The sequence below is a fragment of the Cydia pomonella genome, chromosome 1, assembly GCF_033807575.1.
Source record: "Cydia pomonella isolate Wapato2018A chromosome 1, ilCydPomo1, whole genome shotgun sequence".
In the NCBI taxonomy this organism is placed as follows: domain Eukaryota; kingdom Metazoa; phylum Arthropoda; class Insecta; order Lepidoptera; family Tortricidae; genus Cydia; species Cydia pomonella.
The window spans coordinates 23,138,393-23,163,650 of NC_084703.1; the positions used below are offsets into that span (position 1 = coordinate 23,138,393).

General features: G+C 36.7%; 1 protein-coding gene across 3 annotated transcripts in view; it reads left to right on the plus strand.

Moving 5' to 3' along the window:
* LOC133517970 (ecdysone-induced protein 78C-like) overlaps positions 1-25,258 on the plus strand; it is a 56,749-nt gene that overhangs the window by 20,547 nt on the left and 10,944 nt on the right. The window contains exons 1-3 of one of the 3 annotated variants that reach the window (XM_061851488.1): positions 4,692-6,187; positions 21,978-22,099; positions 24,371-24,512. The exons of 1 other annotated variant lie outside the window; for it this stretch is intronic. In XM_061851488.1, coding sequence (XP_061707472.1) covers positions 6,061-6,187; positions 21,978-22,099; positions 24,371-24,512 — 391 coding nt within the window. In that variant the 5' untranslated portion in view covers positions 4,692-6,060. Of the gene's footprint in view, positions 1-4,691; positions 6,188-21,977; positions 22,100-24,370; positions 24,513-25,258 lie in introns of those variants that run through there. One more of the 3 variants, XM_061851496.1, reaches the window with a different exon arrangement.

Genomic DNA, 25,258 nt, shown 5'->3' on the forward strand with positions numbered 1-25,258 from the left:
AAAAACGCTCTGGGAAGGCACCTACTATAAAACTAGTTAGGGTTATTATCGCCCACATATAAATTAAATCCGAAATTTTCACGATTTTTCAGATTTTTGACAAAGTTGCGTTCGGCGCTCGAGGTCACAAACTTGGATTATTCATTGAGCCAACATCATAAACAAATCCGCAAAAAATCAAAGTTCCTACCGCGAACCACGTTCGACGTGTTGCCTCCCTGTCACACTTACGTACGAATTTATGAGTGCGACAGATAGGTATCACGTCGAACGTGGTTCGCGGTGGCCCTCAGAACCATCGGATATGACGCGAACGAACGCCGTTACAAAGGGCGATAAAGTTCCTGTATTAAAATATTTATTTAAATATTGTTCAGTAAACTTAAAGGTACAGTTAAGAGGAAAGAAGACAACAGCTTTTACATAAAAACGTAGTCCTCGTTTTCCTCTTTGGCTTTTAACATTACGGAAAATAATTTTTACATAATTTGATGTAATACATATTAACCAATTTAACTAAGTAGATATGCCCCTTCGATTGACTTTTTAAATTTTTTGATTATTACAAAAACCAGGAGTGAAATACAAATTACATGCAAATGTATAAATGCTTGTAACTAAACTAAATATTTTGAATTATATCCAGACTGGAAAATGAGGTCGACGTTTGTAATGGAAAGGTAATTTCGCGCGATCCTCCACTTTCGTGTTAGCAACCGCCAAGAGAGTGACCTACTTACCCAAGTTATCGTATTTTACAGTAAAATATCTGAACGAAATATCGTTAAAACCTTTGGCACCTTTGGCATCATTACTTCAACCAAAGTGATTTCTTAATATTAGAAGAGGTATGTTATAAAGTCTTAAGAAATAAATTTAACCTGTACACATGAACAAAAAGTAAAAAAAAAAACATGCCACAAATTTACAAGGAGAAGTATATGTCGCTTATACGGTCTCGTATTATGCATTTTCAAACATTTATTTCTGATTTTTAAACATTTCGTTTCTCTGCGACTGCTCTACTAAAAGATACTTAAGAACATCTCGTTCAATCACCTCCCCTCCCATTCCCCTTGTCCTCCCATTGTCATCTCTATAGTATTGTTCCTTTAAGGGGGTCCCTAACGCCAATGACCTTCGATCTGAATCACTTAGAGCTTAGACCAGATTTTAGAGATGTCAAAGACGAACCCAAATGTGTAGATTTCGTACATGTAAAATCCTTCGTTCACAGCAATCTAGTAACAAAAAAATTGATGTTTAGACAATGTTTAAAAAATATATAAAAAATAAGTATTCATTTCTTTCAAAATCCGTCAGACCAGAATGAAGATAAAAAATTGAAGAATCGATAGCCGTTTATCTTATAATATAATTCTATCTATAGTGCAAATGTAGGAGTAACGACTCAAAACTAGTCAAAAATCAATGAAAACCGCGGGGAGCCGCTTAAGGCTTAAAACAAAGTTGTGATACATTACTTGCTGAATTATTTTATATGGAAAAATAGATGTCGTCCATTTTTTATGAAAACACATCCATTAAAGCCTACTAACTACTCTTTGATTTTGTGGTCGTATCATAAATACACGCTGAATACCAATACAAGAAACGTTATTATATTTTTCTCCTGTTTCCCTGGAGACAACATCGAAACTCGGTTGTTCTTGACCGATTTCCTGTACAGCATCAAATCGGTCAACATTATATAATCATTTGAAATTCAATGGTTTCCGTTTTTTCGTTAGTTTTTTGTGTTGTTCAGTTTCCGTCAGTTAGATACATAAAATACATATATCTGGAAGAACAATACCTATCTTGGATTGGTCCTTTATTATGTTAGTACTTAATTACCGTTGTAAATTCATACTATAAGAATTGAAACCTGCACGAAAATGAATCGAGAATATCGAGGCTCGTTTAAATGAAGAAATTTAACATGAGGAGTGTTATGTTAACATAATAATTATGCGAGTTGGTGTTTTGACGCCGAGCGCGGGCCGCTAACGTCATGCCCACAACACTGGCCTATAAGAATTACAAATCGACTACAACTTAAAATTCAGACCATATTTTCAATGTTCACCCGATGCCATTTTAATACGGTTATGGCTATTAAACTCAGATAATGTATTATTGAATGATATATGTTACTTACTTACTTACGTTTCTTATTTGCTACGATTTTGATATTACTACTAGTTCGCCCCGAACTGAGAACTCGTGATTCGCCAAAAACGTGCAATAGAAAGCCTTTTGACCGCATAATTATATTATAGGTAGAGTGGAATCATAGAATATAAAATTTCAAGAATTACATATCTATTGTTTTGCATCAAAAGGCCTTCCGCACACCCTCAGATGGCTATTTTCAATTAGAGTGAGCTACCTACTTTAATGTTTTCACCTAAAACGCCCAGTTACTGGCGTACCCACTATCATTAACCAGACAACAGTGCGTATAGCCGTATACCCTATGTACAGTCACGGACTTTAATTGTTGAGCCATTAATTCCTTAAATGGCTCAACAATTTGAAGGTTTGTTTTTTTTTTCGATTCTAATAAGGTTCAGTAGTGACAAACCTTCAAATTCCGTGACTGTACCTACTCTATAGCCACGCATATTTGTGTCGTTTCCAAAAATGAAATGATGAAAAAGTCTCACTTTGTCGCTTGCCATAAGGACGCTTTGACAATTTATTCGTATAATGATACATGCAAATCTCGTCCATATGGTAAACGACGAAGTGGGACCTTTGACTAGACTTCGACACATTTTCTTGCAAAGGAAAGGAGTTGACCAGTATAGCCAGTCCCCATGCCCGTGATCGATCCTGGTCATGTTTAGAACTTAAAACATAATGCCTTCCACAACACCTTTGCCTTATTTCATTTAAATTAGAAGCAATTTAAAAAAAGTTTGCGGGCAAACTATCAAAAATCAAAAAACTTCAAAATGCCGGGATGTGCCCAGCCAGCCAGCCGTGTTCTATGTTAGGACTTCGTTCACTTCGCTGGCTTGTTCGATTCATTACTATCACTTTATTATTTAATCAAACATGCTCACATTTACATAGGTCATTACAGGCGTACCTACAGGATGGAAGTACCTAATTTTAAGGTTTAATTACGAACTAACGGAACTACGGAAATTATACTCGTAGTTGTATATTATTTTAGGATTCCGTACCAAAAAGATACAAAAGGAACCCTTATGCACCGGCTTTGGCCGTCCGTCTATCATACTTAAGCTATCGATTTGAAATTTGGAATAGTAATGAAAAACGCAGAACCAAATAAATTGAAAGTGTAATTTATTTTATTTTATTTATATTAATTATGGAAAATGCCCAATATAAAGAGGGAGCAAAATTTCAAATTCTAGTTACTAGGTCAAGTGGGGTATCATTTGAAAGATCTCAAATTGAACATTACGAAACTAAATTTTTATTTATTAAGGAAAATTTGAAAAAAATACGCCCCCCCCCCCCCCTCTTATCTCCGAAGTTTACGAATGAAAAATAATGTTTTTTTACATAATAATAACATTGTCATAAAGATTACAAGAAAAATTAAATCAGACCACTGTCTTGATAACTTTTTTTTAATTAACAAAAAGCATTTTATAATTTAATTAGCAATTTAATCCTGTTTGCGGGTGTTTATTCATGGTTGAAATTCCTATGAGACACACCAAAGACACCTTCTTTCAAATAAAACATTTTTTTTAATAGGGCACATGATAACGAATTATCCCTGAAAAACCAACATATATACATATCGCACAAATTAGTTAGCAAATTTGTCCATAGCTGGCGCTGTATACAATTATGCTAATAGTAAACTTCTGGTCAAAAGTATTTTGGGATTATAGTTTGTACGGAACCCTCGGTGCGTGAGGTAAACGAACTCGCACTTGACCGGTTTTTTTTAAATTAAGATATACTTAGGTAAATTAATTGTTACTACAAAAAAAAAATTTAGGGACAATCTTACACAGATCGACTTAGCCCCAAACTAAGCAACACTTGTACAGTCACGTCTGAAAATATCGGTACGAAAAATGTGCCAAACATATACATAGGTACACTACCTTAATATTTATATGGGCAATAAAGTCGCTTACTTATACATATTTTTGGCACTTTTTTCGTATCGATATTTTTAGACGTGACTGTGCTATGGGTACTATATAGGCAACGATATATACGTATATATATAAATAATACTAATATACATAGAAATTCATTACACATTTGTGCCCTTACCGGGATTCGAACCCAGGACCATCGGCTTCACAAGCAGGGTCACTAGTTCACTGCCAGACTGGTCGTCAAAAGGCTAGGATCGAAGACAGTACCCATCCGGCTTTCAGCCATGATTGAAAATTGTGTAATAATATTTTAGCCAATTAAATATTTATAGACATACACAAAAAAAAAATACAATCGTCAGTATTTTAAAAGTGAAACTCATGTATTGGTTCGTATGAATTAGTGACATACTTAATTGAAAAAAAGCTATAACTCACTCGTGAGTTATATGTTTTTGTTTACAATCCTTAATTCCCGCGGGATCAATATAGGCCTTTGTCCTTCAGTACACCTGCATGAAATACGATCTTTTTCGAGCAAGTAGGATGAAAAGTAATATAATGCTTGTTCGTTTAGACTTTAAAGATTTTACTTTAAGGATGACTCACACTAGAACGGCCCGGGTCCGGGCCGAAACAACAGACAGTTCATTTGCTATGTGTATGACAGGTGACCGGTGATCACGTGATGTTCTATGTATAGAAAACGAAGTGTCGGATGGCTAGGCCCGGGCCTGCCTATATGACAAACGGGTATTTTATGGATCGCGTCAACCACTCGCAGAGGCTCTCTTCATTTTTAACGAACTTCAATACCAATTTCAAAAGGAGGAGGTTCTCAATTCGGTTGCATATGTTTTTTTATGTTTCTTACTTCATAACTCCCATTTTTGTCAAAACCCAGTTCTGTTGATGGGATCTCTTCGTTATGATTGTTAAGCACGTTAGGTTCGCAAGCCACATTTTTGTCAAGCTCGAGTTCTGATGATGGATTTTATGAGGAATTGAGAGAACCCCTGGACTCTTATATCTTACTCGTATATGCATACCTACGACGATTTTTAAGTGTTTGTCTAAAAAACAAGCATTTCCATTTAAGAGAGAAGCAAGAAAGAATAAAATATCTACAATTAAATATTGCGTGTTGGTGAAATGGAACTGATGAAGACCAGAATGGAACTTTACTGTGACAAAAGATTAAAAAATTTATGATTTGTAATGTTTCCAAGTAGTATTTTTTCATGCGGTGGTTAGGCTAACATTTTAATGCTACATTCAGCTGCAAAATTACTTACTACTTACTGATACTTCATTATTTACCTCTCGTACTAATAATGAAAGCCTCGCAATGTCGCAATGCTCAAGATTTAACTTTTTAAAGCTCTCGCGGCTCTATTTTGGAAAATTTCTATTTGTAAATAACAACTTTGCTCCATTACTAAAGAAATAACCATTGTTTAACAACCAATTTTATAAGGATTTTGATGGATCACTTAGTATACTATGATGCATTTGCATTGCATTCGCGGGGAGGGCATATACCGATACCTGTCTAATACATTACTGGCCTTGATTGGTGACTTTTATTTTCTCAAGAATAGGTTGTACGATTTTTCTGATTTTTATGTTCATTAAAATAAAATCGCTAATACGTGTATAACCTACATGTAAAATTTTGTAAAAAATTACCTATCCATTGTTATACCAATCTAATTTTGGTAAATCGAATGATCATTTTAAGAAAAATACAAGTAATGTGGTCGCCTTGGGTGGAGAATTGTTGAATGTTTTGTGGAGAGTGCGCTACGGGCCCCTTGATGTAGATAATTCGCTTGAGCGGTTTGTTTTGGCGCGGTGGTGGCGAGTTGGCGAGCTTGAGGAAAGCTCAGTGCGCGGGTAGTGACTCGGGCCGGCGCACGGCGCTCGCGCAGCTCACGCCGCCGCACCGTGACATGTGCCGACTATGGACTTGTGGAGCGGCCGCCCGCCCGCTTGCACCGCATCCCCGCCCTTGACGATCGAGGGCGAAGGGTTCGCTCTCACTTTCTTTAATAAGGACGGCGCCACCCCCCCTCCGCCACCGAAACAAGGTGTGTTGTGTTTGTAATTTTTTATTTCAGTTTCGAGTTGGTCAATACAATGTCATATGCGGTTTTATTTTGGTGTAGTACGCTAAAGTTAACAAAATAAACCTATAAATTACAGATGGATAATACATTCATTCAATTTCACGTTATGCTCTTTATTTTTAGTTACCTTTATTACCTAAACCCTATTGTAAGCGGAATAAATTGATTAATGGTTAACTTGATTTTTTTTATTAGATATTTAATCTAGTCGAAATCTTTAATAATTTGCAACATGCAATTGCACTACAACTAAAATATTTCATATGATAAAATATTTGTATATAAATAAAATATTTTTGGCTTTAGCGAATTGACCGGACTACTCTTAATATACGTAAATTCAATATTTGTTTCGGGTGTGCTTGTTTTCGGTTTACTTGTTATATTAGGGTCAGTATAGACGGACTTCTTCCCAGTCGGGCGCAGTCCGTCTGTATCGGCCCTTATTGTTATTGCGTTATATTTGCTTAGTCCCTACAACACCCCATACGCACGCCGCATGTTAAACATGATTAAGTGGATAGAATAACATTTTACTCGCAAAAAATTGTCCATAATTGTAAATAGGAAGGGCACAGCGAAAGGTCATCTCACTCAGATGTGGAGTAGAGGTAGCTCAACTCGGAATGTAAGAACCCCACTCTCCGCAACCATAGTAATACTAATGTAGCTAACGTTGTGTTCTTGATGGATAGTAAGTATAGGAACTTTATCAGCGATCCCTAATATAAAAATCACTGTGTTTGTTAGCGATTGAAGAATTGTAGAATTGCATTGTCTGTTAATACAATGTTAATAACAGAGTCCATATGCTACGGTGTCCTCAGGTCATAAATCGGGCTGTATGCTTACAGTCTTGGTAAATCTCTCTAAAAGACGTATATACAGTAAGTTTATAAATGTATGTGAAGACGTGAAGGTATTTTTCCCCACAGTACCTACTTATCTATTTGTCTAATATACAGGATAATTCACGGGACGTGAGCAGGATCAAGCCTGCGTATTCAGTAACTTATCAGTAACTGTTTTGTACCAGTATTTTTGAGATTAACGTTAAGTTATTTTTTTTCTGTTTAATATTTTATTTTTATTTTATTTGCGACATATATGGTCACCCTCTTTGTTTTATCCATAACGAGTGACAAATTGAATGTCATCGGAGTCTGGTTACTTTAAAAAAATTGTATCTCACTCAAGTATGACATTTTATTTTCTACATTATCAAAGTGCTGTCATAACGGTTAAAGAAGTTTTATCTTTGTTAATTAAGTGTTATGACGCCAGAATTCTAGATAATCTAATTTGTCCTAAAAAAAAGTTAGAAAACAGAAAAAAGCGTGATTGTTTCACTAAGACATGACGGTGAACGATTCATTAACATTTACTGATTGTGTAGGCTTGGTCCTGCTCACGTCTCATGAATCAACCTGTATAGTTATATTGTTTTTGTGTTTTATGTCATTTATAAGTTGTTTTTCTTTAAAAGTCCCGAATAATATTCATCTTATCTTATTATTAAGGCGTGATACATTAATCAAGCTAAAGTTTTAATGCTGCTCTTATAAGTTGCAAGTATCTACTACTCGATTAAATCGAGCGGTAACTAAACTTATCCTCTATAGGGCTCAGGACCGCTTCGTCCACAATCCTATTTTGTCACCTTCTTAACTTGTCATTATTGTCATAAGGTCCACAGTTCAGATTCGTCAACATTCCTACATCGTCACTTTCCTATTGTGTCTACATTCCTATTTGGTACACAGCGCTAACTCATCTACATTCCCATATAAAAAAAGCGGCCAAGTGCGAGTCGGACTCGCCCATGAAGGGTTCCGTACATTTATGATGTATTAAAAAAACTACTTACTAGATCTCGTTCAAACCAATTTTCGGTGGAAGTTTGCATGGTAATGTATATTATTTTTTTTTTTTGATTTTTCATTCTGTTATTTTAGAAATTACAGGGGGGGGACACACATTTTTTCACTTTGGAAGCGTCTCTCGCGCAAACTATTCAGTTTAGAAAAAAATGATATTAGGAACCTAAATATCATTTTTGATGACCTATCCATAGATATCCCACACGTATGGGTTTGATGAAAAAAATTTTTTTTTTAATTTTATGACGTGTAAAAAAAACTACTTACTAGATCTCGTTCAAACCAATTTTCGGTGGTAGTTTGCATAGCAATGTATATCATATATTTTATTTAGATTTTTCATTCTGTTATTTTAGAAGTTACGGGGGGGGGGGATACACATTTTACCACTTTGGAAGTGTCTCTCGCGCAAACTATTCAGTTTAGAAAAAAATGATATTAGAAACCTCAATATCATTTTTAAAGACCTATCCATAGATACCCCACACGTATGGGTTTGATGAAAAAAGATTTTTTGATTTTCAGTTCTAAGTATGGGGAACCCCCAAAATTTATTGTTTCTTTTTCTATTTTTGTGTAAAAATCCTAATGCGGTTCATAGAATACATCTACTTACCAAGTTTGAACAATATAGCTCTTATAGTTTCGGAAAAAAGTGGCGCTGACATAATCGGACAGACAGACGGACATGACGAATCTTTAAGGGTTCCGTTTTTTGCCATTTGGCTACGGAACCCTAAAAAGTAATACCAAAGTAAATGAAAAGTGCTGAAGTTGTTTTATTTGTAGAAGGCAGTCAGGGGGTGATACAATAATGTTGCCAAGACGGCACTGTGGTCTAAATAGGTATGTCGACGATCTGGGAGTGTAGTCAAAATAGTAATGTGGAGGTGTTAGGAAGATGACGATTTAGGAATTGTATAGTGACAAAATAGGATTTAGGACGAAGCGGTCCTGAGCATATTGCCAGTTTTTTGACAGACCTACCGTTTAAAGGATAGCCTTAACTTAAGTGTCAATTCATAATTATCAAATATGTGATATTGCACCGACTGTTAGTACTAACTAATACATAAACTACATTTTAAAGAAGCGTTTCAGGTTTCTTACTGTGTGAATAACTATGTGCGGCAAAATTATTGTTATCATCTGTCGTTATCAACTTCAGCCTTAGATACATCCCTTTGTTGGGCACAAGTTCCTTCCTGAAGTATAGTTATCCTCTGTATACACCTTGTTTTTTTTTTGATATCCGTTAATTTCAAGGGTGCATTCCTGAGCTTTAATTAGGTAACTTTCTCAAAGACACCGGTATTCTAATTAACTCCATTTAGGAGATACTCGATTATTATTTTTTTATTTATAAGGCGCTTACGAGCGTGTACACTTGCCTTTGGGCCTGTTTACTTACATATTAATTAGTGTTTCGTACGAGTTTATTCTTTTGCAACTAAAGCTAAGTACTATCTCGGACGATCGATGTTCGAAATGCCATTGATATGTCACAGTTTTCAATTGTGTAGTTGAATTAAATGTAATGCCCGGTTGTTAGCAACATTAAAAATAAACTAAATGTTCTTTATTTAAAAACTATGACATTATTGATTTTTGTTACTATAGAAACACTGTTCATAATACCTTCGAAATGTAACGTGCTCCCATTATTTCAGCTGGAATAAATCTTTATTTTCCCTAGTACATCTTTTAACTATAAATACCTACAGTCCACTCAGCTCCACCTGACCATGGCTCCGCCATATGGTCCTTCCTTTTTTTACAACACTATATGCAAGATTTAATTACATGAATAAAAATATATTAAGTATGCCCTTCGTTGCAGTCACCTTTGGTTGTATCCCGAACTTTTGGAAAAACTCGACAGTGTTATAAAGACCACCTTTCATCCATCATCAACATAAATTTGGACAACAACCAGTGGTTCCAAGCCTCCCTTCCAAGGCACGGAGGTATTGGAATCCGCAAAATTTCGATCATATCTCTTCCGGCATTTCTTTCATCAATCCATAGCACTCAAAGTTTAGTTGCCAAAACCCTAAAAAACCCTAATGATCCCAAAATTTATTTTGCTACAGATGCCATAGAGCTTTGGAGAGTAATCTGTCCCAACTCTGACCTGCCTACGACCGCCCGCTTGCAACGACAATGGGACGAGCCGCTCTGCATGCTGGTACGGGATCACCTGTACGAAACGTTTACCAGCCCCGCGGAGCGTGCTCGCTTCCTTGCTTGTTCTGAGTGGGAGTCAGGGGCGTGGTTACACCCCCAAAAATCTAGGCACTCTTCTTAGCAATGAAACATTTAGACTCTCGATGGCACTGCGACTCGGTACGGTCTGTGTTGCCCCGCACAAATGTCACTGTGGTGCCAATGTTACGTGGTAGGGACCTTCATGGTCTGTCCTGCAGCAGGAGCGCAGGCCGCATCCCACGCCATGCCAGTATCAACGACATTCTGCGCCGGGCCTTTACCAGTGCCGGAGCCGTTCTAGATCCCATAGATTTAACAGGGACGATGGCAAGCGGCCCGACGGCATGACTCTGGTTCCTTGGATGCTGGGACAGGCCTTAGTTTGAGACGCCACATGTGTGGATACCCTTGCGCCGTCCCACCTTCCAGGGACCTCGACCAAGGCCGGAACGGCCGCCGAAGCAGCCGAGCGCCCCAAACGGCGCAAATATGCATCCATTGATTCTGGTTGCATGTTTGAGCCGTTTGGGGTGGAGACCCTCGGGCCCTGGGGACCGGGCGCTCATAGTATATTTAGGGAGCTAGCCATAGATTCTATAAAAGTTATCTACCTACTTAAGAAAATACTAATAAAAGTTTTAATGGTCAAACTAGCATTAGCTGTATGAAAGGGTAGCGTAAAATAACTATGAGCAAGATAAGTAAGTAGGTAAGTAAATAATCTTTATTGTGCATCAAACAGTTAAAAAATACACCGGAAGCGAAATACAAGCTTAAGACTACCTACTCTTACCTAAGGCTAGACAACCAAGACAAGGGATAAGTTGCAATAAGTACCTAATTATAATATTCCGTTTATGCGTTTCATTCAGTAAAGTGACTGCGAAACCTTTTAAAAGGTCATATCTCCGCAATGTTTACGCCCTTTTATAAACCGCACAATGAACCTAGCATAAATTAATTGTAAAACTTCGTTTAAAGTTTAAAACCTCATAGATATTTATGTTACATAATAAAGAAAAATATTATAGAAAACATAAATAATACATAATAGCAATAGGTGTACTTTTACTGAAAATGTCTACTTACTTTTTCTATCTATCGGAAGAGCAAAAACGATACTTTTATTAGTTTTGTTGTTTTTGCATCCATCCACACTACAACCTGTGTTATTTGTTCGTGGCGAAGATATTTCTTTCGGATACATTTTGGCATATTCGAGCGCGCGGCGACGCGCCGTGGTTGTAAGTGAGCGCGTGTGACAACCAACGGGCTTGCTTTTATACCGTGACCGGGACGAGATTCATAGGTATATATCCGAGCTCGCGCGGAGAGTTCTATAGGCCTGCCGTGAGTTCGATCCCCGATCCCCGACTCGTACCTGCCGATGTTTCTACGGACTTATGTACATATATGTACGGAATATCATTTTTATTTTAATAGTTTTTCTTCGGCACAGGAGAACATCGCGATGAAACCGAACTTATCCCAATACGGCCTAATTTCCTTCTAAGCTAGAAACTCAGATGACAGACGTTAGTAAAAGCGCCTATGTGTACGCCAACTAGATTCACAAATGTCGGTCCCACCCAACTATCCTTAATGATGAGGAGGTGAAACTGTATTTCTTATCCCTTCAAGTGGCTTCAGCGAAAACGCGAAAAGTAGTCAAGTTGCGCCGCGGATTTGCGTAAAACCGTCAAGTGGCAAGGCCCCGATGAATGGTCAGCACGGATTAAGAGAATTTCACAAAATTGTCGATTTAAGCTTATCTATGTATGAAAGTAAATATACATAAATAAATAATAAATACATACTATAGGGACATTCTTACACATTTTTTTTTATTTTCGTTAATTTGAAGGGTGCATCTCTGAGCTTCAAATTAACGTTCTCATAGATACCGGTATTCTAATTAACTCCATTTCGGAGATAATCAACAGTTAATTTTTATCTTATAAGGCCCTTACGAGCGTGTACTAGCCATAGGTCTACATATTGATTCGTGTTTAGTAAGAGTTCATAAATTTGCTACTAAACGTAAGTACCATCTCGGACGATCGATGTTCGAAATGACATTGATATGTCACAGTTTTCAATTGTTTAGTTGAGTTAAATGTAATGCCCGTTCTGCAAATCTGACTCTCAGCTGAATTAGTACTCCCTTGGTAACCAGAATCATTCCGACTATAAGTTTGAATGGGGTCTTGAAGTTTAAGCATTCAGTGTGGAGTGCTTAAAATGGATCCGTGAGGCCTGCCAGATATGTTGATACGCTAAAATGTCCTGGAAAAATCTCCCCTAACATTTTAAATAAGTAATTCCGATTGGGTTCTCAGATTTTGGAAAACATACGCTCATTGAAAAGTCAGTAAGTTATTATGTATAACAAAAAAAACGTTGACAAAAAGAGCCCTTAGTTACAGAGTATGCTTAATATGCATGCACCTTGTTAAAGTCCCAAAACGTCGTATGCATTTTATGTAGGTAATGCAAGTAACTACGAGTATGTACAAGTTACATTTTATAATTAAGTCTAGCGTAGTCGGTAGTGACCCTACCTACGAAGCAAGTGGTCCCGGTTTCAAATACTGGCAAGGGTATTTATTTATTTAAACTAACATATATAAATAAATTGTAATAGTGATTTATTTGTGTGTTTACCATATTTGTTCCTTAGTTATGGTCTTTATGCATGTTTTTAGTACAGTCAGCGTCAAATACTTTTTAGCAATCAAAGTAGTCAAATAGTTCGGTACACCATATATTTGGCCACTTTGACTGCTACAAAGTATTTGACGCTGACTGTACATTATCGTCGTGTAGTGCCCACAACGCAAACCTATAGAGCTTACTGTGGGACTATGTCGATCTGTGTAATATTGTCCTATACTTTTTATTTATTTATTTATTTATAAGCATCTAATGGGTCGGGACAATAGGCTATGATTGAGTTTTGACTGTTAAGTATTCGATTCAACAAAAAAGATGTTGTCTGTAATATATGTGCTATTTACTATCATATAAACATGTATTACATAAATATGTATGTACCTATAGCATGTTATTACTTACCAATTACATTACCCTTTCAGTTTTTTAAGTGTGCAACCATAGTCCATCACGGCTATAATTGACGTAGAATTTTCCACGTAGTAGGTATATTTATATACCATTTGATTTATCACGCGGAAGCAGTGCAAATCCGCACGAACGCCATCGTGCTGCCTATATATTCACAAATGTTGTGCTCTCCTGTGATCTCGTCTCTAGTATAGTTTCAACCTGCGATACCACACGACTATACGTAATCAGAGATCAATGTTATGCTGGTGCGACTGCAGTAATGGGCACAGTAAATTTCGAACAGGTCTTGCACAGACATGCTGGGAGATCACTGCTCCGGCTGGAGATGGGGGGGAGGGTGTCGTTGACCGCTAACGTTATGCAATGCCTGTAAGCCTCCGATAAAGACGTCCGTGATATTGCACCTTTATTGTTTAACCTGTTAGTGTTCCGTACCTAGCCTGTTATGTAAATGTATTGTATAATATCAATCTCGCCAACAAAGTAGTCAAAAAAACTTGGGATATTGATTGGAATTGGGATATTGAGAGAACTTATTTTGTTGTATATTGGAAATAATTGCTTTGAAAGTCTAAAAATAATTCACTTCACTATTGTACCTATGTTTATCATATTATTCATATTTTTTCGATGAGCCAAAAATTATAAAACAAATTAGATATCATATCAATTTGCAATCTAAGTCAAACAAAATCGGAATATTAATCAGAGGCGCGTTGATGTCATTTGTTCTTTATAATGAGTAAAAGTTGCTTAAGTTCTCTGATTAAGGTGGTTCGATTTTCATACAAAAAACAATCGCTATTTATTAATTAATTACACAATATTATTACATAAATAGTTGCGCATCTATCTACTTTCGAATATTCATTTGCGCTAAATTAATAGAAAAACTTTGTTTCATACAGAAATCATGCAATAATCAACGTTATATTTTTATAAATTTTACTCATGTGTGTGTGACAAATGTCGTGTACAAATACATTGCGGCGTTGCCACTCCATGCATCGGCGCGACGTTGCGATGTTTGACGCGTTTTTAGCTGACTCTGTCGACACTGACACTCAGTGTGACCAGGCGTACGATAATTGTCGTACATGTACGATAATTTGGGCCCCGGTATGACGTAATGTTCCAAAGAGCATTATCGTACACTAAAGTACTACAATTTCAACCCTTGGATGATGCCACCTTAAAAGTCTAGTAATTTGAAGCAAAATATGACACTTTCTCTCAGAAATAGGCTAAAATTAGTATCTTTTGGGTGTTCGGCTCCTTGGTGTAAGTTTAAAGTTTAAAATGTCACAATTTCCTGTATACCGTTTGAGTCTATCCCAAAAATACACAAACATAAACAGATTTTTTGCGCAATTTAGACGAAAATTGTCTTTTTTTTATTATTAATTGGAAGTTTAAGCTTATTTTGCAAGACATTTTTAGGGGCTGCCTTTTTGATTGGCGTACGATATTTTTTTCAACGGTACAATAATATTGACACTCAAGTACGATAATTCTCTTCCGCTCACCTGGCAACACTGCTGAAACTTGACAGGACCTGGGGGCCTACCGCGAAAACCTAAATTCGCAAATTGCGGGGATCTTTCTCTTTTACTCTCACTAAGACGTAATTAGAGTGACAGAGAAAAATGCCCGAAATTGACGAATTTCGATTTTCCCGGTAGCCGCCCTGGTGCTTGAGGTACTTGATAGAAAACAAAGCTGCCGCAGGTTCTGAATTGTGATTTTATGTGTTTTTGGATTGAAAATGATAGCAACGTCTAAATCAAGTTACAAAAATCATCGATATTCCGGTCCGCGAAAAACCAGGAAAAGTGTAACTGAAAAATGACCAATTCATAGAAAATATGACCTAGACCTAGAAACTAGTTCACTTTTATAAAACTCAATTTTGCCCGAGATTGTACTCAGGCGAATACCTAAGGGAGCTAAGTGTATTGATCTTGAATAATTAGTTGGCTAATACATATATGACTCCAACATGATATGGACATTTACATCATAACTATTATACCTAGTTGGTTACTAAGTTCTGTTACTCGATTTCTTTCTTTCTTCCTAGCGTTGTCCCAGCATATTGCCACGGCTCAATGGAGCTTGGGGTCCGCTTTGACAACTAATCCCAAGATTTGGCGTAGGCACTAGTTTTTACGAAAGCCACTGCCATCTGACCTTCTTACCCAGAGGGTAAAACTAAGCCTTGTTGGGATTAGTCCAGTTTCCTCACGATGTTTTCCTTCACCGAAAAGCGACTGGTAAATATCAAATGATATCTGTTCTGAAGTTCTGTTACTCGATTTGCAACCTCTTTATTTCCGTTAAAACAAATGCTACCGAAAAAATAAAAAATGACATAATGTGGTGGATTTGTGAGCTATAATTATATACCACACATAACGCTTATCTCGTCGTATCTATAATGAATTGGGACCTAAAAGAGAATCGTATTCCAATTTTTTGAAACGCTTGTATTACTTTCTATATTAACTAAAAGTTGCCTTAAAATTCAGCTTTTATACTAAAAACGGCTTTAAATATGTTAAATTAACAAAATATATTTTGACAGATGCTTTTGCGCCCAAAACGCTGTTTGAAAATTGTGTGACGTCACAGTTTATGGTTTGACACATAACTACATACACACGTAGAAGATACGAACTGTCAACTGATATTTGTCATTTGTTGTTAATCGCCTAACTGTCAACAGTGTCAATCCGAGAGTTGTGACGTCATCAGAATCTTCAATGACGTTTCGAGTTTGGTCACGTGACGTGTGCCAAAAGATATTTTAAATTCAATATTTACAAAAATATGGTCATTACAGGTCCCCTAAAAGTAGTTTAACATGTTCTTATAATCCAAAAAAATTTTTGGGATACAATTATGCCCTAAGATTTGTAGATGGAAACAACCCTATTGCGTTGCACAAATGTGGGCACCCGCCAAACATGATTTTGGGTGTGTCATACTCAGGGCTAACACAGATTCATTTCTGTGAAAAAGGTGTGAAAACCGGAAACTGGAAACCGTTCTCGAACCAATAGTGAAGCCCTTAAGCCACACCCTATTTCAAAACCAGCCATGGATCTTTGAACAGGACTCAGCTCCTGCACATAAGGCAAAAACAACTCAAGCCTGGTTTCGAAGCTGTAATTTAATTAAATGTATCGTAAAAAAAATGTTTTAATTCTACTGTAAAATAGTACCTACTTTTTTAAAGGCTGGGCAGTAAGGAATTGCTTTAATTTTAGAACAAAACAGCGTTTTTTTTTGAAAAAAATACCGGAAAATGTGACTTACAAATTTGGACTTTCTTAGGTTCATTCTACTTAGAATCTTCGCCACCCTAGCATTAAAAAAAGATATCCTAAAATATCCATACCATTACGTCACATTTTAGTGTGAAAGAAATTTCAATGTAAAACTAAAATTTCAATACAAATTTTCGGGTTTTTTTAGCACGAGGATTGATTATGCTAGTGATTCTGAGTTGGAAGAACCCAAAAATATCATGATGTGTGAGAATCAGATTTTTAATATTTTTTATGGAAAACGCTCATATTTCTCATAAAATAATTTATTAATAATAGGTACCTACTTGATAATACTGATAACAAAAAAAAATTAATGAGTCTCGAACCCACATCCTCTTGAATGTATTTCCACGTACATACCGCAACGCTATTGAAGCCTACTCACGCTGTGCCAAATTGTCTACTACAAGGATCCCAGTAAGACTGTTTGAATGTGTGAGTGATACTTAGAAATAGAGTCAAGAAACATTCTGTCGACATTAAGGGGTAGTTTTTGTACAATGAAGTGTTCAATGTTTGTTGTAATAGTTCAATATTTATTTAAAGAGTGCGCTAAACATAATTTAAAGTATAGAAATACCAAGACTACTCCACAAAAAAATTAAAACTCAAAATTTGCAATTGTGGCGCCATCTGTTGAGGTTTAAGCTTTGGGTAACCTAGTCGAACCACCTTAAAGAATGACTCACGCTAGAACGGTCCGGGTCCGGGCCAAGCCGTCCGACACTTCGTTTTCTATGACGGGTGACTGGAGATCACATGATGGTGGGGACAAGCGAGCCATGTTTACGTAGGTAGAGTTATAAAATGAAAAATATGCTCTGAGAACTTATGATATTCGAAGCGAGGTATTTTCGGTTACCGCTGTGAGACAGTCGGAGCAAGGACCTCCTTGCACCGAGTCTTTATACCTGATGGACTTACGGCTATTGTTTTATAGCATTAGGTTCAAAGTTAGACACCAAAGGAATAATTTACTTACCTATAAAAACTATCTCTGCAATCATTATCATGAAAATTCAACTCATGAATCCACCATACATATCTAATGGGCACGTAACTGTGGCTTCAAAGCGTGAAAGTATACAGTTTTTATCAAAACACAAATGGTCCGATGAAATTCTTACGTAACATTTTTCCCGGTATCGCTTTGTCAGTGAGTAGGTACGTTGAGCAGTTCGAGGTTCCTACGCGATTACCAGCGCCTCGGCATCGTCCACTGACGCGTTGTTATGCAGGTTAAAGTTTTCTCAGAGCACCATACCTTCAGTGGAACTATATTAAGAAGTATAAGATAGTTATGTTAGTAAAAGACATGAAAGGTTTTGTTGTAGTTGCGAGAGAGAGATAGAAATAACTGTTAGTGCAGGTTCAATGATCGACTCGCGCGCAGTTTGTTGAACTGCAATCATTGCTTTGGGAAAAAGTTAGGGTTGTTGCCGATGTTGGTGTTGCTACCTTTTATTGGCCGAGCGTTAGCGAAGGTCTGCGTTTCAGCTTGGGGATTTTTTTTTTCGTATGTCTGGTAGGTCCCATTTCTCAACTGATTCTCGTGAAATTTTGTTTGATAAAGATATAATTTTTCTGTCGTTTCGATTTTTCGAAAATGTTCTAAGTGCCGGAAATTGGCATAAAGAGCTTAAGCGCCAGTAGGATCGATGGCGCTCAAGACCATTATGAGTTGCTATGATAATGATTCAATGAAGTATTTCTTTAGCTTATCGTGAGGTCTACTACAGTTCACAGAGCCACTATTGTTATATTTTTTAATGTACGGAAGTAGAACGGAATATTACAATACGTTACATAAGTATTACAATTTCACATTTAAATGGGCATGGCATTTAAAAACATGCATTAAAAATAAATATAAACCAAATTGTTATATATTTCGATCTTTGCGGTCTACTACAGTGACTTCGTTAAATGATAAAATTATTGTAATAAAGAGCAGCGGTATACGAATACTAGTTGATAATTAATGAATAATGTTGAATATCAAGCAAATCTACTGTTCGGCCACAGGCAGCCCTGAGTTGCAAGAAAGTGTCAGGCACGGGGCTCGCTTCCGCGGGCCCAGGCTCACTAGAGCAGGACAAAACATTTGAGACAGAAAGTTCCGCAAATCATTACCTAACTATTCAATAACTAATAGAAAAACATTCTAATCGAGTGGCTGACTTTTGCACATTTCTATTGAATAACATCATACTACTTATATACGAGTATTTATTATATTAGTATGTATATATATAATTGTCTAGTACCTGGGCGACCGAGCTTTGCTCGGTTATAACTATTTATTGTAATATGGTGGTGTATAGGTGATAATCGTAACTACATTTTTTTACTAAATTAAACTTGTCTAAAACTAAAAAACTTAAAAAAAAAAGTTTGTGTCACCGGGCGAGATTCGAACCCGTAACACTTGTTTAGCAGTCCGCGTCTTAACCCACTGGACCAGACGGTCAGTGGCCGGCAACCCGAAATTAGCGATCATATTCTGCGTCGAAAGAAAAACGCATGAAAACTCGAAAACACGCGTTTTCCCAAACATAAGACTAATCTAGATCGATTGTTTACCCCCAAAAACCCCCATATACCAAATTTCAGCAAAATCGTTAGAGCCGTTTCCGAGATCCCGGAAACACCTAACACATCCCTAACATTCTTATACCTTTAAACGAGCGATTCTTGTATATATATATATTTCCAAGAACTAATTGCAGAAAAAGTAAGCTACTTAATTTATATAAAATTATAACCCTAGGCAAATTAAACCTTAGGTACAATGATACGACGAAACGTAATACCTATACCTAACTATTTACAAATAATTTAGCAGCGAAACGTCATCATCGCGCTTATCATCGAGGTTGGCCATTGCCAACACTAGAAGGTACTAGCCTAAAACTAAACGGAGAACCTAACTACATATCACTAAAAAGTATAAAAAATAAAAAAGATAATAACAACGTAAAATAAATGAAGTACCTATCACTAAAAACTAAAGAATAAAATAAAAAAGAAAATAAAAAATTGAAAAAAAGCATAACCATAATACCTTCATTTAATATCTTTTTTTTAAAGGGAACCACCTTCAAGAAACCAACCCACTGAAAAGTACAAAATAATTTTTATATACCCCACCCCTATCTTTGTTCAGTCTCTATTCCATCGTAAAGCAATTTTCGGCCAATAAGAAATCAATACCAATACATAAGTTCCGAAAAACTCATTTTTACGAGCTGGGGTTTAAACCCGCGACCTCTGAATTGAAAGTCGCAAGTAAGAGCCAGGCTAGACCACCAACGCTTTAATTCTATTAAATGTTACACAGCGGTAGATAAAACCTGATAAAACATTAATTTTATTTTAATTAAGCGTAAGCGTATACCTATAAACAAATCTTACCTATTCAAGCAGCTTTTATTAAACTAAATAAACAATCACGTACTTCACGTATTAATCGGGTAAATGATTATCCTATCATCCAAGAACTAATTCAAGCAAAATAATCACACATATTTTATTATGGCTTCAGCGAGTTGTTTCAGTCAGCGAGTCAGTTTTATTTACAACCCTTTCTCAAAAATTGGCATGGCCAGGTTATAACAGTTTTTCAAAAATGTTGCGATTTCGCATTTTATATAAATATAGGCGTTAAAAATTAATGTGAAGTGAATGACATCAAGATATATGGTCCCCGGGTTATCGATAATAGACGCAGGGTATCGAGAAATAACTACAAATTCCAACGAAAAGATTAACAGGTTATCGAGAGGTTTCGCTCACCTGTGTCGGTTGCAGTTTACTTGGTTACCCGTACCTGTTATCATCATTCACCTGAAATGAACGTCGTTCACCTACCCATCCATAATTTTCAATGCCTTCTAAAATAATCGAATATAGTATAAGTATGTTGTACTGGAATAGTCGTTATGGAAAATACAAAGTGTACTTACCCGTAATTACTTAGTGTACTAAAGTAAGTTGAACAAACACATGTTTCAAATTGGAAAGAAACAAGATGCGACATGCAGGTTCTGCCAGGAGTCCGAGGAGGCTGCAATGCACATTCTCTGTGCCTGTGGACCACTAATGTCAAAAAGAAGTACCTACTTAGGGCGGCGTGTATTGCAAGAAGATTACGGCCCAAAGAATCTGGAACAATAGATCATTGCTTGGTTGACGTGGCACTCAAAAAGGCCCGCAAAACCCCCAAATAATAATAAATAAGTATATTTTCCACAAAGGAATATCCAGGGAGGTAAGGTAAAGGCGCCTATTACCGTGATATTTAGGAAGTTTTCGAATGACTCCAAAAATTAAGAATATCAAAATCCTTAACGACCGGGTGTATTTTTAGGGTTCCGTAGCCAAATGGCAAAAAACGGAACCCTTATAGATTCGTCATGTCCGTCTGTCTGTCCGATTAAGTCACCGCCACTTTTTTTCGAAACTATAAGAGCTTACTGTTCAAACTTGGTAAGTAGATGTATTCTATGAACCGCATTAGGATTTTTACACAAAAATAGAAAAAAAAAACAATAAATTTTGGGGGTTCCCCATACTTAGAACTGAAACTCAAAAAATCTTTTTTCATCAAACCCATACGTGTGGGGTATCTATGGATAGGTCTTCAAAAATGATATTTACGTTTCTAATATCATTTTTTTCTAAACTGAATAGTTTGCGCGAGAGACACTTCCAAAGTGAAAAAATGTGTCCCCCCCCCCTGTAACTTCTGAAATAACAGAATGAAAAATCTAAAAACAATATATGATATACATTACCATGCAAACTTCCACCGAAAATTGGTTTGAACGAGATCTATTAAGTAGTTTTTTTTTAATACGTCATAAATGTACGGAACCCTTCATGGGCGAGTCCGACTCGCACTTGGCCGCTTTTTTTATTTAAGAGTGTTTATTAAACTTTCAGCGTCGTAAATTTTAAGACTCATATTCATTTTATTTGATTAAATAATTATTTAAACCAAAATGCACGAATCTGCTATAACCGTCGTAATGACAGGCTGTGATTCTATTACCGCGAATTGAGCTTCTATCGGTAATACGAACCCGCCCGACTCATAATTTGGCACAAGTAGTTAATTATCATAGAAATTGTCATCGTATATGTTTTGAAAAAGCTATCGCCACGACCGAAGCGTTTATGAGCGATTATGGTTTAAATAAGCATTTGGAGGTAACGTGGTGTTTGAAAAACGACATTATGTAGTCGGCAGGTACGCCGCCGACAGCGCCAGCGCGGGCAGCGGGAAGGCGGCAGCGCCGTGCAAAGTGTGCGGCGACAAGGCGTCGGGCTACCACTACGGCGTCACCTCCTGCGAGGGCTGCAAGGTAGGTCTTTGTGCTTTCGCTCAGCCCTGCCCTTCTCTTCACTTACATAGCAAATAATTTCATCGAAAAGCTCAATTAGTTAAGATTCTTATATAAAATACCAGTTTTAGTTTTTTGGTAGAACTGGTGACAAAGGTAGACGGAACTATTAATGGAACTGCATAAAGCATGACATACGCCAGACCAGGGCTATAACCGCGAAAATCGAAGTTTGTTAATTGGGGGAATTTTCTCAGCACTCTATCTAATTACGTCTTAGTGAGAGTAAATGAGAAAGATCCCCTCAATTTGCGAATTTTAGTTTTCGCGGTAGGCGGGGTCTATCCCAGGTCGGGGCACGGGGCGACGGCTGACCGGTGATCACGTGGTGCTTTCGATTGAAAACGAAGCGCCGGAAGCTCCGGCCCGGCCCCGGCCCGATCTAGCATGAGTCAATCTTATTGCAACGATGTGCCTATCCTATTTTACCTGTATTTAATCACTACCTGTTGCCTACGACTTCGTCCGCGTGGATTTATGTATTTTCCGAAGCACACTTACAAACCCCTTTTTAACCCTATTGGGAGCTGAATTTTTAAAAGCACTACAATTATTTATCGTAATTTCTAATATATTCACACCCTACTAATTTCAAATCCGTACTCCAATCGTTCCCGATGCAAACGACTTTTTAATCTTATTTGGGGATGAATTTTCAAAAACGTGAAATTACATTTCTCGTATTTTTGACAATGTATTTATTACAAAGTTTCAAGTTCCTCACTTAATATAAAACTTATCTCCGTACAAACTCTCTTTCCCTTTTTAACCCCCTGACGAATTTCCAAAAAACTCTTAAATGACTTTAATATAATACCTTTTCACGAAGTTTCAGCTTAAAATAATCCTAACTTAAAATTATTAATACTTCAGCCCCACACAAACGTTCAATTCATTCCCTTGTTAACCCCCTTGAGGAGTATAATTTTTCAAAACCACTTCTTATCTCTTGAACACTTATAAATACAACCTAACAATATCTCAAAAATATAATAATCTTAAAAATATATAGTTGCTTTACTATATTTATTCCAGTTATAAAGATAGTATAGCAACTTACTGACAAATTTCGATACTCTCATTATCATGTTCCATTTTCTGGCGGTATCTCTTAGTCTATACCGTCTATAAGAGAGTATGCCAAGTTTAATATCAATTTCTGACAAATCAATTACGTTTATCTTATGTCTGGTGGCTACGATTCCTCGAGATCCCCAAATGTCAAAAGGTGTGGGCATGAAAAAGGGGCCCTTAATTTATATACATACCAAATTTCAAAACTGTCCTAGAGATTACGAGGTCAGTCCTAATCCGATTGTGCTACATTTGTAGTTTCGGCCCTGCGTTGATTAGTCATCAGTCAGGACACGTGTATTTTTATATATAGATATATAAATATTTATGTATTATATATATCGTAGTCTAAGTACCCACAACACAAGCCCTTATGGAGTTTACTGTAGGACTTAGTCAATTTGTGTAATAATGTCCCATAATATTTATTTATTTATTAGAAAACAAGTATAGTACATTACGATACAAGTGCGAAAAATAGGAAATTCGAAACGAGTGGCGATAAATTAAAACACGACCGAAGGGAGTGTTTTAAATCGACACGAGTTGCGAATTCGACGGAGATGACTTGACAGACTATAAGTATTAACAAATAAGAAATCAACTCTACTGCTATCTTTTGCTGCGGACTCCTGTCGCCGTCTTGGTGGGTGTACATCGTTTTTTCCTACTAATAATGAATAATGTATAAGTAGGTAATTAATTTTATTAATATTATTTACCTTTAACTGACTCTGGCACAGGCCCTAGAGGCTGCCATTTCTATAATATATTATATAGATATGTAGTATGTAGAGTACTTATACAACAACCAACATAAAAAACCCGCGCGTACGAACTACGAAGTCGTGGGCAACAGCTAGTAGGTACCTATATTAATAACACATTTGTATAGGTTGTAGGCACAGCCATTGAGGTTTTATGAAGTTTATGGTAAAGTAAATATTTTTTGGCTATAATCACTTCGAAAATCCAAAATAATGGGTTATCGTACATACAATTGTCTATATCAAACAATGTATTTATATCAAACTCCTCTCCAAAAATAATCACTGAACCGTACTCCATATGTATTGATTTGAAGTTGTATCAGTATTATGAAAGTAGGTCCGTCACAATTATAATACATGAATAAATGAAATGTTAACTTTTGGGCAGGGTTTCTTCAGACGGAGTATTCAAAAGCAAATAGAATACCGCTGCCTGCGGGACGGCAAGTGCCTGGTGATCCGGCTCAACCGCAACCGCTGCCAGTACTGCCGCTTCAAGAAGTGCCTCGCCGTCGGCATGAGCCGAGACTGTAAGTACAATGCAAGCTACTCACAAGAACTATGTGTCTCACGCGCTTTGCGCACGCTTAATTTAACCTTAATATGTATAATAATTTAACCTAAAAATCGTTACACAGAAACAACAACATTAAAATTCTTGGCCGGGCCAAGGGTAGGTCTGCGGTGTCAATAGTGACTTCATACAAACTAATAGCGTTATTAATAAACATTTGCCAAACACACCGTTGTTAATCGTTTGTCCCTATCCGTCATTTTAACATTTCTGTTTATTAGAAAAAGACAACATTTAACAGTTTGCTAAGTTTTATGAATGAGGGAATAAATATCTATCTAGCCCATAATTTACAATAGGTGTTGTTTTTTAATTATCGGTAGTGTGGGTTACAGATAGGCCACGTAGTGGACCTTTTGCAATAAATTAGCTAATATTACCTAGTTGTAAAGCGGTAAGCGCCCACAATGTTAAGCGATGTTACGCCCTCGATGTGCCTAACTAATCTAACTATACTTCAAGCGTTGAATGATGATCCCTGCGGCAGTTCCTCCAAGTCGCAATCGGATAGGCTTCATTAAAAAAATACTTGAGAAATAAGTTTTGACGTATTTTTGTTACGTACATTTTACATTTCGCAATAAATTCTTGTGCTTTTTTCCAAAAAAATGTCTATTAACATTTACATGACAGCCGTTTCATATAAAAAACAACCGTTATTCATAGGGATCATCACTGAACGCGCGAGGTATAGTTACCATC